This window comes from Pristis pectinata, chromosome 4, assembly GCF_009764475.1.
Source record: "Pristis pectinata isolate sPriPec2 chromosome 4, sPriPec2.1.pri, whole genome shotgun sequence".
NCBI classification, from domain to species: domain Eukaryota; kingdom Metazoa; phylum Chordata; class Chondrichthyes; order Rhinopristiformes; family Pristidae; genus Pristis; species Pristis pectinata.
The window spans coordinates 16,091,559-16,104,340 of record NC_067408.1 but is presented as its reverse complement, the minus strand read 5'-3'; the positions used below and the strand labels follow the sequence as shown (position 1 = coordinate 16,104,340).

Below are 12,782 nucleotides of genomic sequence, written 5' to 3'. Positions count from 1 at the left end.
ACTTACTGTTTCCTGTCATTGATTCCCCAATTTCACTCTCCAGGTATCCAATTGTTTCCTTAGCTACCCTCATCCATTTTAGGTATCCATAGAAGCTCTAGTTTGTTTTGACTTTGCTTGCCCATTTACTCACATAATCAGTTTTCTCCTCCTTATTAGCTATTATGTTGTCTGCTGCTTGTTCCCGAAAAAAATCTAATCCTCTGGTCTTCCACCAGCCTTTGGCACTCCGTGTGCTTTAGATGTTGATTTAATATTTTCATTGGCCACCTTTGTCAACCTGGTTCATCTTTGTACATCAAGCACCCATCTACACTAATTCCACTTTTATTCTACCCATATTCCTATCAACCACCCTCTCCCCAACCCCCACCCCAAGATTCCATTACCCACCTACAAACAGTATTTGGATTCTGTATTATTTAACTTACTGCCAGTTCTAGGAATTCTTCCTGTTTTGAAGAACTTCTGGTTTTCTTTCCAAGGTTTCCAGTCATCTTTTTACCTTGCTCACCTTCATTGATTGCAGTTTGATCTCCTTATTTGATTAGTTCAGCACAATTTTCCTTCATACCTGGCTCGTTTGCCTCAGCAATTGTTCCCATGTTAGACTTGTTCCATGTAGATTCCCCCCGAAAATTCTTGGTGCTGATGAGGTTGTTAACCTGAAATTGATTACGATGACCTTTCACCTTGTTGATTTTGGAGCATACTGTTGGTGCAAACTATCTTGAATGCACTGAAGAAATTTGCCACTTCCTCTCAAACTGAGCTGCTTATTCAAATGTAATGAAGAAAAATTCTCTCATTAAAAGCAATCTGTATTTCCTGCATGCTTGTCTAATCTCTTATCATTCATTTTACTTCTTCAGAGCTGTTACTTGTGCTCCACTCCAGTCCCAACTCTTAATTCTACTTGTAAAGTCTCCACTGCTGCTTGCTTCTCACTTTATTTCTCATTATTGAAATAATTTCCTTCTTAATTACCAAGACTAATCCTCCCATCCATCATTTTCCTTAGCTTTTTATATTGACTTCATTATCTGGCACGACTGGTTTGCTATCCTGACCAATTTGCTGTCAACTTTCAGTAGTTGCTGTATCATAATACCTCCAATTTAAATTTGAGATTACAGTTCTTTTACTTGTACCTTTTACTACAATGTTTAGATAAGGAAGACTTACTTGGGCTACACATTCTAACTGGCCTTGCCTTAAAGTTTAAATGGCATTTTGTTTTTATCTTTCCTTGTGTAATTATTTTATTTTTTTTTAATTTCCCCTTTGTTTGGAGTGTATATTTTACAATTTCTGATTTTTCAAAAGCTGCAAGAAACCAAGAAGCAAACTCCAAAGGATTCTGTTTATTGAATATTATTGCTTCACATCTTGAGTGTCTAGCAGATCTCACTCACTAGTATTGTAATATAATATCAAATACTGAAATTTATATATGCCCAATAGCTTTATTTTTTTTGTTTCCTTTTTGTATTGTGCTTTTGAAATGTGCGTAAGAAACATACTGCAGCAGCTATCTAAAATTCTTCCCTTCAAATCTGCGATGTTGTGAATAGAAAATAATTATGAAGTCATCTTTTTCAGATACACTATTTATTCTCCAAAGGATGGGCAACCCTGCATGGATCATGATCGGCAGACTGGAGAGGTAAGGATGTAGGCAACAGTGATCCAATCAAAAAAATTCACCGTAAGCTTATTTTTGTTCAAAAAAATACAATTTACCACCACTCATTTATTTTCATTCTACCTAAATCTCTCCAAATTCCAAGTCAACCTGTGACTAATTGTGAGGAATGCTATGGAAGATACACTTTTAAATTAATACCCATTTTAAATTTTATTATCTTTGGTCACAGTCATCCCTTTTTTAAAAAAAAGTAAGGCAAGATGCATGGCAATCAAAACTAGTCCTACTTGTAAACTAGTTTTTAAATTATCTAGTATTTGGACCCCCTCCTTTTAGTAAGGAGCCCTAGGATGTGGTTAATTTACACCTTGTATGAATATTTATTATGTTTGCTGAATTAAATATTTGTGTATTACACATAAAATAGAGTGTGTCAAAACAACACATTTAATGCTTCCACATAAAGTTCATGATTGGAGGAAGTCTGACCAAGATCAATAATTCTGATCATTTAGGAAATGCCACCTGTATTCTGCAGTGTCAACCTTTCTGTTTTGCAATTGGCTGTAATGGAGAAAGGGAAGAATATAGTGGGAAATGTTGCTTTTGCAATTGCTGGGGATTGCAATTTCATATTGGAATAGGTAGCAGAAAAATGGGGTTCCACTGATATTCAATTTGGAAAAGCCTTTTAAAAACATAAAATTCTGTAAACACTCAACAGGTTAGTTAGCATCTGTGGAAAGAGAAACAGTGATCATTTCAGATCCTTCATCAGAATGGCACACCAGCACATACTCTCACATTGTCTTGGTAATTGCACTGAATAGAAGATTATGACAGAATCTCCTTGTCACTGGTACTATTTCCTTTACTGAAAATTTCATGTGCTATTACATATTTTCTTCAGCTTTAGAAAGATTATATGCCATCTAGTCTTCAGCTATAACTTGATAAAAATTTTATGAACAGAAAACAATAGTTATTCATTAAATGGCATATCAATATATTTACACTAATTATATACTTCACAGCTTAGGAGCCTAGAAAAGTAAGATCTCTGACACTAATTGCCAAATATAAATTTTAAACCTTGAGTAAAAGTATTTTATGTGGTAATTGGCCTTAGAGTTCATGGCCTGTAAATCTGTATGATGGAAGCAGAATGATTTCAGAGCTGGGCATAGTCACAAAGCTGTCCTTCAACAACAATTAGTCATTGAATAGTTTCTCTTGTCACACCCCACCACCCTCAATTTTATAACATCAGTTTTGTGCACACTTGTATGTTATGACAGTACAAATCAAAAACCTATCAACGCTAGTCTGTCTTCTAACCAAATGAAGTGTCAGGAAATACTCATAAAAATAGTTTCTTTGAAAGTTGCCTTCTGCATTGTAAAACTTCATTATGTATTCTATGCAGCAAGAAGTAAATCACAATTGATTCTGGAAACCATTAAAATACATTGACCAATTTATTATATATGTGGCTGAGACACCCTATCCTTCACCAAGGCAATTGCTTCAAGTATTTTGTCATCTATCATGAACCTTCCACAATCTCCTTAAATCTTTCTAGCTTTGAATTATGAATAGCATTAGAATTCACGGAAGTCTGAAATGATGTCCTTCCCAAGTGAGACGGTCACTATTTGCAATAAACCAAAGAACTAGGCAACACTTAAACACTTTATTTCTACCTCATTTATTTTGTGGTTTTGTTGCAGGGCGTGGGACCTCAGGAATATACTTTAATCAAAATGAAGATCCTTGAGCCTTATCCAACAAAACTAAGGTACAATCTTCACTTGTGAATAAACCAATGCCATTTTATCTCATCAGTCTCTGAATTCAACCCTCCGTCTCAGAAACCAAGTTAATGCTGCCAGACCTGTTTTTAATGGCAATAGCAATATACCATTATATAAGATATTTAAGAATTTGGTGAAGCAAGCTAACAAGCAAGGGGGGAAAATAGGATGAATAACCTAAACAAAACATCAAGCAGCATGGAGTGTCATTGAGAACTGCCGGAGTTCTAGTCTCTAGCTAGTTGTCCTTTCAGACAAAGGTGATGCAAATCGTACTGAATGAGAGTTGAGAAGCATTCACATTTTTTTGTTGATCAGCTTTCAAGACATTGGTCACTATCCATAATTAAGGGCCCATATGTAGATTTTGTAACAAATTAGATATTTTTTCCCCAAAAGCAAGACATTTTACAACGCTGATGAGGCTAACATTTATGAATACCATTTTTTTGCATGGTAATACACATTGATTACATTGTCTTTTAAACGGGCATACATTTCTCCATTTATAAACTTATCAAGAAATTTTAATGCAGTCTACCATTAAGTACTTTCAGTAGATTATGTCACTCTCCATTTGTATGCTGTGGCCGTGATTTAAAAAAAAATTGAGAATTCTTCCTGCAAATGTTTCTTTGTTGAACTGACTTCCTCCATCCTGGGCTTGACATTGCTAATCATGCTTCAAATACTGAGTTTATTTGTGAATGCCATTAAAATGTCATTGGATGTTTCCATGGATGTTGTAAAGAGTGGGTTGTTCTTGGCATGGCATGAAATTCATTTAAAATCTGAAGCTGTGGAGAGAATAATGGAACAAAGTTCAGCTTTAAATGTGGCAAAAAAAAATGTAATTGTGATCTACCTCAGGCAATCAGTCTTGTTTTCTATTTTGCAGTGGCCTTAAAGGTCAAAACGTCTTTCTGGTGGCTGCTACTCTGAGACCAGAGACCATGTTTGGACAAACTAATTGTTGGGTTCGTCCCGACATGAGGTATATTGCCTTTGAAATAATGAATGGAGACATATTTATCTGTACACAGCGGGCAGCAAGGAATATGTCTTTCCAGGGGTTTACCAAAGAGAATGGAAAAGTGCCTTTGGTGATGGAACTAATTGGAGAGGTAAATACTTCTTGCACATTGGTGATTTTTGCAGACTTTTGAACGAAATGTCACCTTCTGGATGCTCTGATATTAAATCCTGAATATCATATGATCTTAGAAAAAAAGCGCTGAGAAGGGAAGGGTTTTGTTTATTTATTCTAGTAGTTTTAAATCATTTTTAAATTTCTCTCCAGGATATCCTTGGTGTGTCATTGAGTGCTCCCTTGACATCCTACAATATTATCTATGCTCTCCCTATGCTCACCATCAAAGAAGATAAAGGTATTCCATTTCTTATACCTGAAGTGAGTTTATAGAACTGGTTCAGGTTTGGAATTTCAAAAACATATATTTAAACAACAGGTTCATTGAAAGATTTTTCATTTTTGCACTAGTGAAATATTTCTATTCACTCTACAGGCTCTGGCATCGTCACCAGTGTTCCATCCGATGCTCCAGATGACATTGCAGCTCTCCGAGACCTAAAGAATAAGAAGGTATGTTGTCTTTTTTTTCCCCCTTTTTATTATTGATTATCCATCCTCCAGTGCTGAAGACATTAATTCCTTGCTTGATCACTGTTCTGTTGGAACTGTATAACTCCGCTACTTAAGTTAATAGCCATTTTCTCATGCAGAGTTTTCAAAGGACACAACATTTCAAGTAAATATTTTGTGGAAGTCCTTGAATTATGTTGCCACCAATTTTTAGGTGCTGAGATTTGGTACAGTTCAGTGAAGAGTACTTGTACATAAAATACCTGTAGGCTGTCTGAATGTAATTTACATTTGATTTTACTGCTGTTTGGAGTGAATCTCAAGGGGGAAATTGCACTGAAAAGGAACATCTATGCCTGCAGATTTTCTTTTGCCCTGTTCATGGGCTTGGTCTCAACAGTGAGTTGCTGTTAAGTTTTTACAACACAGCACAATATAGGCCCTTTGGCCCACAATGTTGTGCTGACCTTTAAACCTCGCCTAAGACTATCTAACCCCCTTCTCCCACATATCCCTCTATTTTAAATTCCTCCATATGCTCATCTAGTAATCGCTTGAATTTGACCAATGTACCTGCCTCCACCACTGCCCCAGGCAGTGCATTCCATGCCCCAACCACTTTCTGGGTAAAAAACCTTCCTCTGATATCTCCCTTGAACTTCCCACCCATTACTTTAAAGCCATGCCCTCTTGTATTGAGCGTTGGTGCCCTGGGAAAGAGGTGCTGGCTTTCCACTCTATCTGTTCTTCTCAATATCTTGTACATCTCTATCACGTCTCCTCTTATCCTCCTCTTCTTCAAAGAGTAAAGCCCTAGCTCCCTTAGTCTCTCCTCATAATGTATACTCTCTAAACCAGGCAGCATCCCAGTTAATCTCCTCTGCACCCTTTCCAACACTTCCATATCCTTCATATAATGAGGTGACCAAAACTGGATACAATACTCCAAGTGTGGTCTAAGCAGAGTTTTATAGAGCTGTATCATTACCTCGCAGCTCTTAAACTCGATCCCTCGACTTATGAAAGCTAACATCCCATAAGCTTTCTTAACTACCCTATCCACCTGTGAGGCAACTTTCAGGGATCTGTGGATGTGGACCGCTAGATCCTTCTGCTCTTCCACACTACCCAGAATCCTGCCATTAACTTTGTACGCTGCCTTGGAGTTTGTCCTTCCAAAGTGTACCACCTCACACTTCTCCAGATTGAACTCCATCTGCCACTTATTAGCCCAGCTCTACATCCTGTCAATGTCCCTCTGCAATCTTCGACAATCCTCTACACTATCCACAACACCACCAACCTTTGTGTCGTCTGCAAACTTGCCAACCCACCCTTCTACCCCCTCATCCAAGTTATTAATCTTTGTGGGGTTGAGGATTGTGGATACTGGCAGCTGGTGAGCAGTATGTTGATGAGAGTTCCGCACAGAAGCTGATCCCATATTGCAGATGCAGCTGTCCTTCACAATCTGTCTTCTTATCAGCATATTCCTTTCTCGACTATTATCCTTGGGCCAGGAGACCAACCTTGGTTTGCTGTAGAATGTATGAGGAGCTGCACTAACTGAGTCTAAAAATGAGGTGCCAATTTTTGAAAGTACAGCATAGGCCAAATATTTACTAAACTGCAAAAGTAAATGTTGCTGTCTGTGTCACATCTAGTTGTGTGTGTGGACGATTGAACAGCTCATGAGAGGAGGCAATTTCATCCAAAAGAAGTCATAACTACACTGTCAAGTCCATAACATTTTCATCTAATATACTGCCATTATTGCAAGCTGAATTCTGAAAGAATTAAAGCATTTTTTTTGTTTCTTCAGGCACTGAGAGAGAAGTATGGAATCTCTGATGAAAAGGTCCTACCATTTGAACCAGTGAGTATTCTTAAATTGAACAATAAAAGAGAATCTAAGTTATTTGCATTCTTTTAAGATCCAAAGTAAGTCTGCCTTTATTGTAGTTTTTATTCAAAATAGCAAGCTTTTAATTTACTATTAATGTAGGTTACCTCATCTACCAGTTTGAAGAGAATATCCCCAAATCCCTGATGATCATTGAGTAACCCCTTTCTTGGTCTAGCTTGTAGCTCTAGCATTGTCTATTTTGATGGCATAATCAAGGTGATGGTTTGTGCAGATGTGATACATATTCTCTATTTTAAAATGAGATCCATTCTTTGAATAATTCTTGGCTCTTGTTCTGCTCCCAGCTAACCCTTCTGAGCTACATAAAACTATACCGTGAGTTAGGCTAACAGCTCTGCTAAACTTGGCCTGAAAATCAATTAGAAACAGTTTATTGGGTGAAACCTTGTTGTATGTCCAATGTTGTAATATTGAAGTAACCAAGCCTGTCACTAGAGGGTCCTCGTGAGCTTTGAAATAACAGATCTATAGGTTTCTCATCATTATCATCAGGATGAATACATGCAATGCATTAAAGTTTCAGTGCCATTTAAAAATGTCCTATTTTCTGTGCTTTTTTTGGTAGATTCCTATTATTGAAACCCCAGGCTATGGAAACCTCTCTGCACCAACTGTGTGCGATGAATTGAAGATTCAAAGTCAGAATGATAGGGAAAAACTTGCAGAGGCCAAAGACCGAGTTTATCTGAAAGGTTTTTATGAAGGGGTGAGTAATATATTTAAGCACTTATATAGTTACTTTATTTGATTTTTACTATAAATGATATGGATATGATGGGCCAAGTGACCTTCGGAGCTTTAAGTTACCATCAGTGATTCATTTTATTTATTTATGTACTAGTAGGTCTCACAGGCATTATCCTTGCAATGCCACAGGTCATAGTTATACAGCACTGAAGCAGGCCCCTCAGACCGCTGAGCTCGCGCTGATCATCAAGCGTTCTGTGGGCTAATCCCATGTTCCAATCAAGCCCTCACCCCTTCCTCCATCCCACCAGGTTCTACCATTCACCTTCACACCAAGGGCAATTTACAAGGCCAATTTATCTACAAACCCTCAAATCTTTAGGATGTGGGAAGAAATCAGAACATGCAGAAGAAACACCTGCGGTCATGGAAAGCACACTAACTCCATACAGACAGCACCTGAGATCATTGGAGCTGTGAGGCAGAAGCTGTATTAGCTGCGCCAATGTGCTACCCATGTGTGGTCAGCATCAGAATGATTTGTGGGTTTTAGGGCAGAGGGTACTGGTGTATCATTACTTGTATGGTAAATTTGTGTAACCATTAGAAAGTACCTCTGCAATCACTACCTTGCAGAGAGTAATTGCTTTGACTTGAGATCAAGCCTTCATGGAACTCTCAATCATCTTAATTAAAGGGCAAACTTTAAGGGCAAATTAGGCCAAGCTAACAACTGGTTAAATATTCACAAACCTTTTTCTGATGTAGATAATGCTTGTGGATGGGTTCAAAGGACAGAAGGTGCATGAAGTCAAGAAGCTAATTCAACAGAAAATGATAGACGATGTAAGTTTTGCACTTAATTTATTCAGCAACAACTTAACTGTGCAGATCAGAAATATAGTGACTGTTGAGTTGCCAGTTTATTGGATTGAATTACTGTAACAGGTGCTGAGATATCAGCTTTTAACTGCTAGCTGCTGCTTGCCCGGTTGACCTTCTTCTTTGATTAGGTCTGAATGGAATACAAAGTTGGTAATGGTCACTTACTATCGGAATAATAATATTGATGGAAGCTGCTATGAAGGTTGGAGAAGAATGAGAAGAAAAGTGGACTAAAATTACATAGGCCTTAATGCACAAGGGTATTTTTTAAAAGTATCAGATTTAAGCCACTAGGGTTTCTGGCCTCAAACTATTTAGTCTGTTCTTGGCTGATCTTCGTCAACAGCTCTTCACACAGTCCCCTGATCTCTTGATTCCAGTGTTTCCAAAAGTTCATCTACCACAGTTTTAAATATATTCAATGAAAAACAATACTGTGGGATATAAAATTCCAAAGATTCACAGCAGTTTAAGTAGAGAAGTTTCTTCCCATTGCCATCCTGTAGGTTCATCCCTTTTAAGATGAAAAGGTAACACTTCAATTTTCCAACCAATCTCTTTCTCTTATGCAAAAATTACCTTGTATTAGAAATATGTCCATTGAATTTTCACTGGACCTCCTTCAAGGAAATGTATTTTTCTTACATAAGGAGATTAAAACTATACAGAGCACCTTGGCTGTAGTCTCACCAAGACACTATATAGATGGAATAATATTCTACTTTAAACTCCAGTGCCTTTGTAATAAAGACTCTGGCATGATTTGCTTTCTTAATAACGTGTTGTACCAGCACATTAACTTCTTGTCATTCTTGATCAAGGTCATCCAGGGCCCTTTTGAATACCAAAATCTGGAATTTAAAACAATCAGCTTTTCAATTTTAACAAAGTATATAATTTTACTTTGCCATATTATATTTCATCTTCTGTATACTTGCTCACTCAATTATCCTCCCTTTTGTAGCCTCAGCTTAATTTCTTACCGAACTTTGCATCATCAGTAAACATGGACATATTAGATTTATTCCCCACCCCTATCTAAGTTATTGATATGGAGGCCTAAACATTGATCCTTGCAGCACTCCACTTGTCACCTCAACTAAAGATAAAATTCTAATAACTCTCCTAGGGAGAAGCTATGATCTACATGGAACCTGAGAAGCAAATTATATCAAGGTCTGCTGATGAGTGTGTTGTAGCTTTGTGTGATCAATGGCAAGTATATATTTTCAACTTTTTTGACATTCCACCTCTTCCCCACTACATCCTTTTGGATGAACTTGCAAATAACTGAAGTTCTCTGACATCCCATGAAGTGACCATTTTGTGTGTTGTTTAGATAAGCTAAGATATCTTTATTAGTCACATGTACATCAAAACACACAGTGAAATGCATCTTTTGCATAGAGTGTTCTGGGTGCAGCCTGCAAGTGTCACCACGCTTCCGGCACCGACATAGCATGCTCACAATTTCCTAACCAGCACATCTTTGGAATGTCTGAGGAAACCAGAGCATCTGGAGGAAACCCACGCAGACACGGGGAGAATGTACAAACTCCTTACAGGCAGCGGCCGGAATTGAACCCAGGTCGCTGGTGCTGTAATAGCGTTACGCTAACTGCTACACTATCGTGCCTGTTAGGATATCTGGAAAATGTTCAAGTATCGAGGCCCGAGCTGAATATTTTTTTATATGTAGCCCAATGTTTTGCTTGAGTAGTGATTCTGAGGAAGTAACTTTGCTTCGAAACAGCTCATTGAATTTTATGTTTTCTATTAGGTAAATAAGTTCATCACTCTGCCCATCTTGCTTGATGTGGTTGTCTTTGTCTCTGTTCAGAGAGAATTCTAGTTACTCATCACCTTGTCTAAAAATTTGCTCTCATTTAATTTATGATTTATATTTTCAATATAGGTATCTGGATTATGGTGAAGAAAATTGGAAGAAACAAGCGACAGGGTGTCTGTCAAAGCTGGAAACGTATGTGTCATTCTGTTAACGCTTTTATCATTTGCTTTGATCTTTTTCCTTTTGAGGCCTTTTCTGGATATACTTTAAACTAACAGCAGTTAGTTGACCTAGTTCCAGTGAGACTGTAATCACTGTTACAGTGTGCTTGAGAAAAACCTGATCAGTAAATTGCTAAGATTTTTCCTTCACAATATGTGGAAGTGTCAAGCTGATTTACGCTATTTAAGATGAAACATGAAAACATCCAAATTCATATTTTTAACTTGTCTGTGGCATGTTCTTGGCTCTCTGATCACAGCCAGTTTTTAGTTACACTTGAAAGTCTAATATAAAAACAAAGTGCCGAAAATGCTCAGCAGGTCAGGTAGCATCTGAGGAAAGGCAAACAAATTTAACAGAGACACAAGAAACTGCTGATGCTGGAATCTGGAGCAAAAAAACAAACTGCTGGGGGAACTTAATGGGTCAAGCAGTGTCTGTAAGCAGTCCTGATGCAGGGTCTTGACCCGAAATGACGACAATTCTTTTCCCTGCACAGATGCTGCTCAACCCTCTGACCCTCCAACAGTCTGTTTTTCACAAACTTAGTAAATGTTTAATGAAACATTAAGTCTGTTTCTCTTTCAACAACTGCTATCTGGACAGCTGAGTACTTCTGTATTTATTCCAGATTTCCAGTATCTGCATTTTTATTAATTTTCTTTCAAGATCAAATTGTGGTTGATACAGAAAATGGGAATCTACTGTTTTCATTTATTCCCCTACCCTAACCATCAAGTTTCAACTATTCTCTAGCATCCCAAGGCACATGTTAGTTCCTCTGCTGATATCAATAACAGCTGACACTAAGAAAGCTGAACAAAATGATGTATTATCAATCATGGGGGTTATTTTTTTGTCCTAAAGTTTTCCTCCCTTCCTGAGATATATCATTGGAAATTTGAGGATTCCAGGCAGCACCTCTTCAAGGCCTGGTACGGTATCCTAATACAAAACGCCAGTTCTCAGGGGATTGAAAAATAAGGTGTTAGAATTAAATTGACATGGAAAATTTGTGCTGAGAAAAGATCAAGGCTATGATGTTTGATAAATCTGGTTGTAAGCTGCAGCATATTAATTTGTAGCAGCCTGAGGTGCCTTTATTAATCCATCTCATAGTTCCTGTTTGTATTGTGCCTTTAATATTATAAAACATTTCATATTAAATTTCAAAAAGAAATATGCATTTTTTTTTTATTTTTACAGATTCTGTGACGAAACCAGGAGGAATTTTGAAGCTAGCCTTAACTGGCTGCAAGATCATGCCTGCTCAAGAACATATGGCCTGGGTTAGTGTAACAAATAAATACTGTACAAAAATAATGAACTGTTGGACTAGAAGCATATAGCTCGTGAAGTATGTCGTGAGTATTTTGTCGTCCTTAAGGTGAACCATACATTGCAACAATACCCAGTGGAACATTTTTGTAATTTTATGGTGTTGAGGTAATTCTACCAATTTTTTTCTATGTAGTTACCTTTGAATACACTTTCATTTTTATGAATTATAATTTGCTGTTTATATCATTAAGATAAATAAGAGCAAAATAGAAGACAAAGTAAATTGGGAAATAATGAATAGCTGATACAATGCTGGGTTTTACAAAACCTGAACAATGAAAGATTAAACTAGTAACTAAATGTGGTCCCCTTGTTTATTTGCACTACTTAATCCCAAATATTATACTTTGTGGATACAAACTTTATTTGTATTTCTTTGGCAGATGTGGGTATTTTTGGCATGGAAGTATTTTATGCCCATTCATTGATGCTCTTAAAGTTAAAGTCGAGTTTATTGTCATATGCACAAGTACATGTATGCCCAGGTGCAATGAAAAGCTTAATTGCAGCAGCATCACAGGCATGTAGAATCGTACAAGTAAGAAAAATATAAATTAAATTGTACACGATTTTTACAAGGAAGAACACAATAAGAACAAGAAAAAGTCTATTTTAGTGCAAAGTGATCAAAGTGGTCATAGTGTTGCTAAACTGTAGTGATTAGGGTTTTGCCGGTTGTTACAAGAAATGAATGGTTGAAGGGAAGTAGCTGTTCTTGAAGCTGGTGAATCCCCGCCACTCTCCCCCTTTCTCTTCCCCCCACCCCTGCCACCCCCAACCTTGACATTTCATAGTCATATCCCTCCTTCCACTCTCAAAGCCTCCCTGTATAAACCCTTTGTGCTTTTTGCCATTTCATGTCAACC

At 37.4% G+C, this 12,782-nt stretch overlaps 1 protein-coding gene across 1 annotated transcript in view; it reads left to right on the top strand.

Annotated features, from left to right (window-relative positions):
* lars1b (leucyl-tRNA synthetase 1b) overlaps window positions 1-12,782 on the top strand; it is a 44,539-nt gene that overhangs the window by 15,369 nt on the left and 16,388 nt on the right. Inside the window, exons 8-18 of the mRNA XM_052013761.1 lie at window positions 1,603-1,666; window positions 3,379-3,446; window positions 4,361-4,586; window positions 4,763-4,850; window positions 4,989-5,065; window positions 6,888-6,941; window positions 7,558-7,698; window positions 8,448-8,525; window positions 9,694-9,779; window positions 10,480-10,545; window positions 11,782-11,864. Coding sequence (XP_051869721.1) covers window positions 1,603-1,666; window positions 3,379-3,446; window positions 4,361-4,586; window positions 4,763-4,850; window positions 4,989-5,065; window positions 6,888-6,941; window positions 7,558-7,698; window positions 8,448-8,525; window positions 9,694-9,779; window positions 10,480-10,545; window positions 11,782-11,864 — 1,031 coding nt within the window. The remainder of the gene's footprint in view (window positions 1-1,602; window positions 1,667-3,378; window positions 3,447-4,360; window positions 4,587-4,762; window positions 4,851-4,988; window positions 5,066-6,887; window positions 6,942-7,557; window positions 7,699-8,447; window positions 8,526-9,693; window positions 9,780-10,479; window positions 10,546-11,781; window positions 11,865-12,782) is intronic.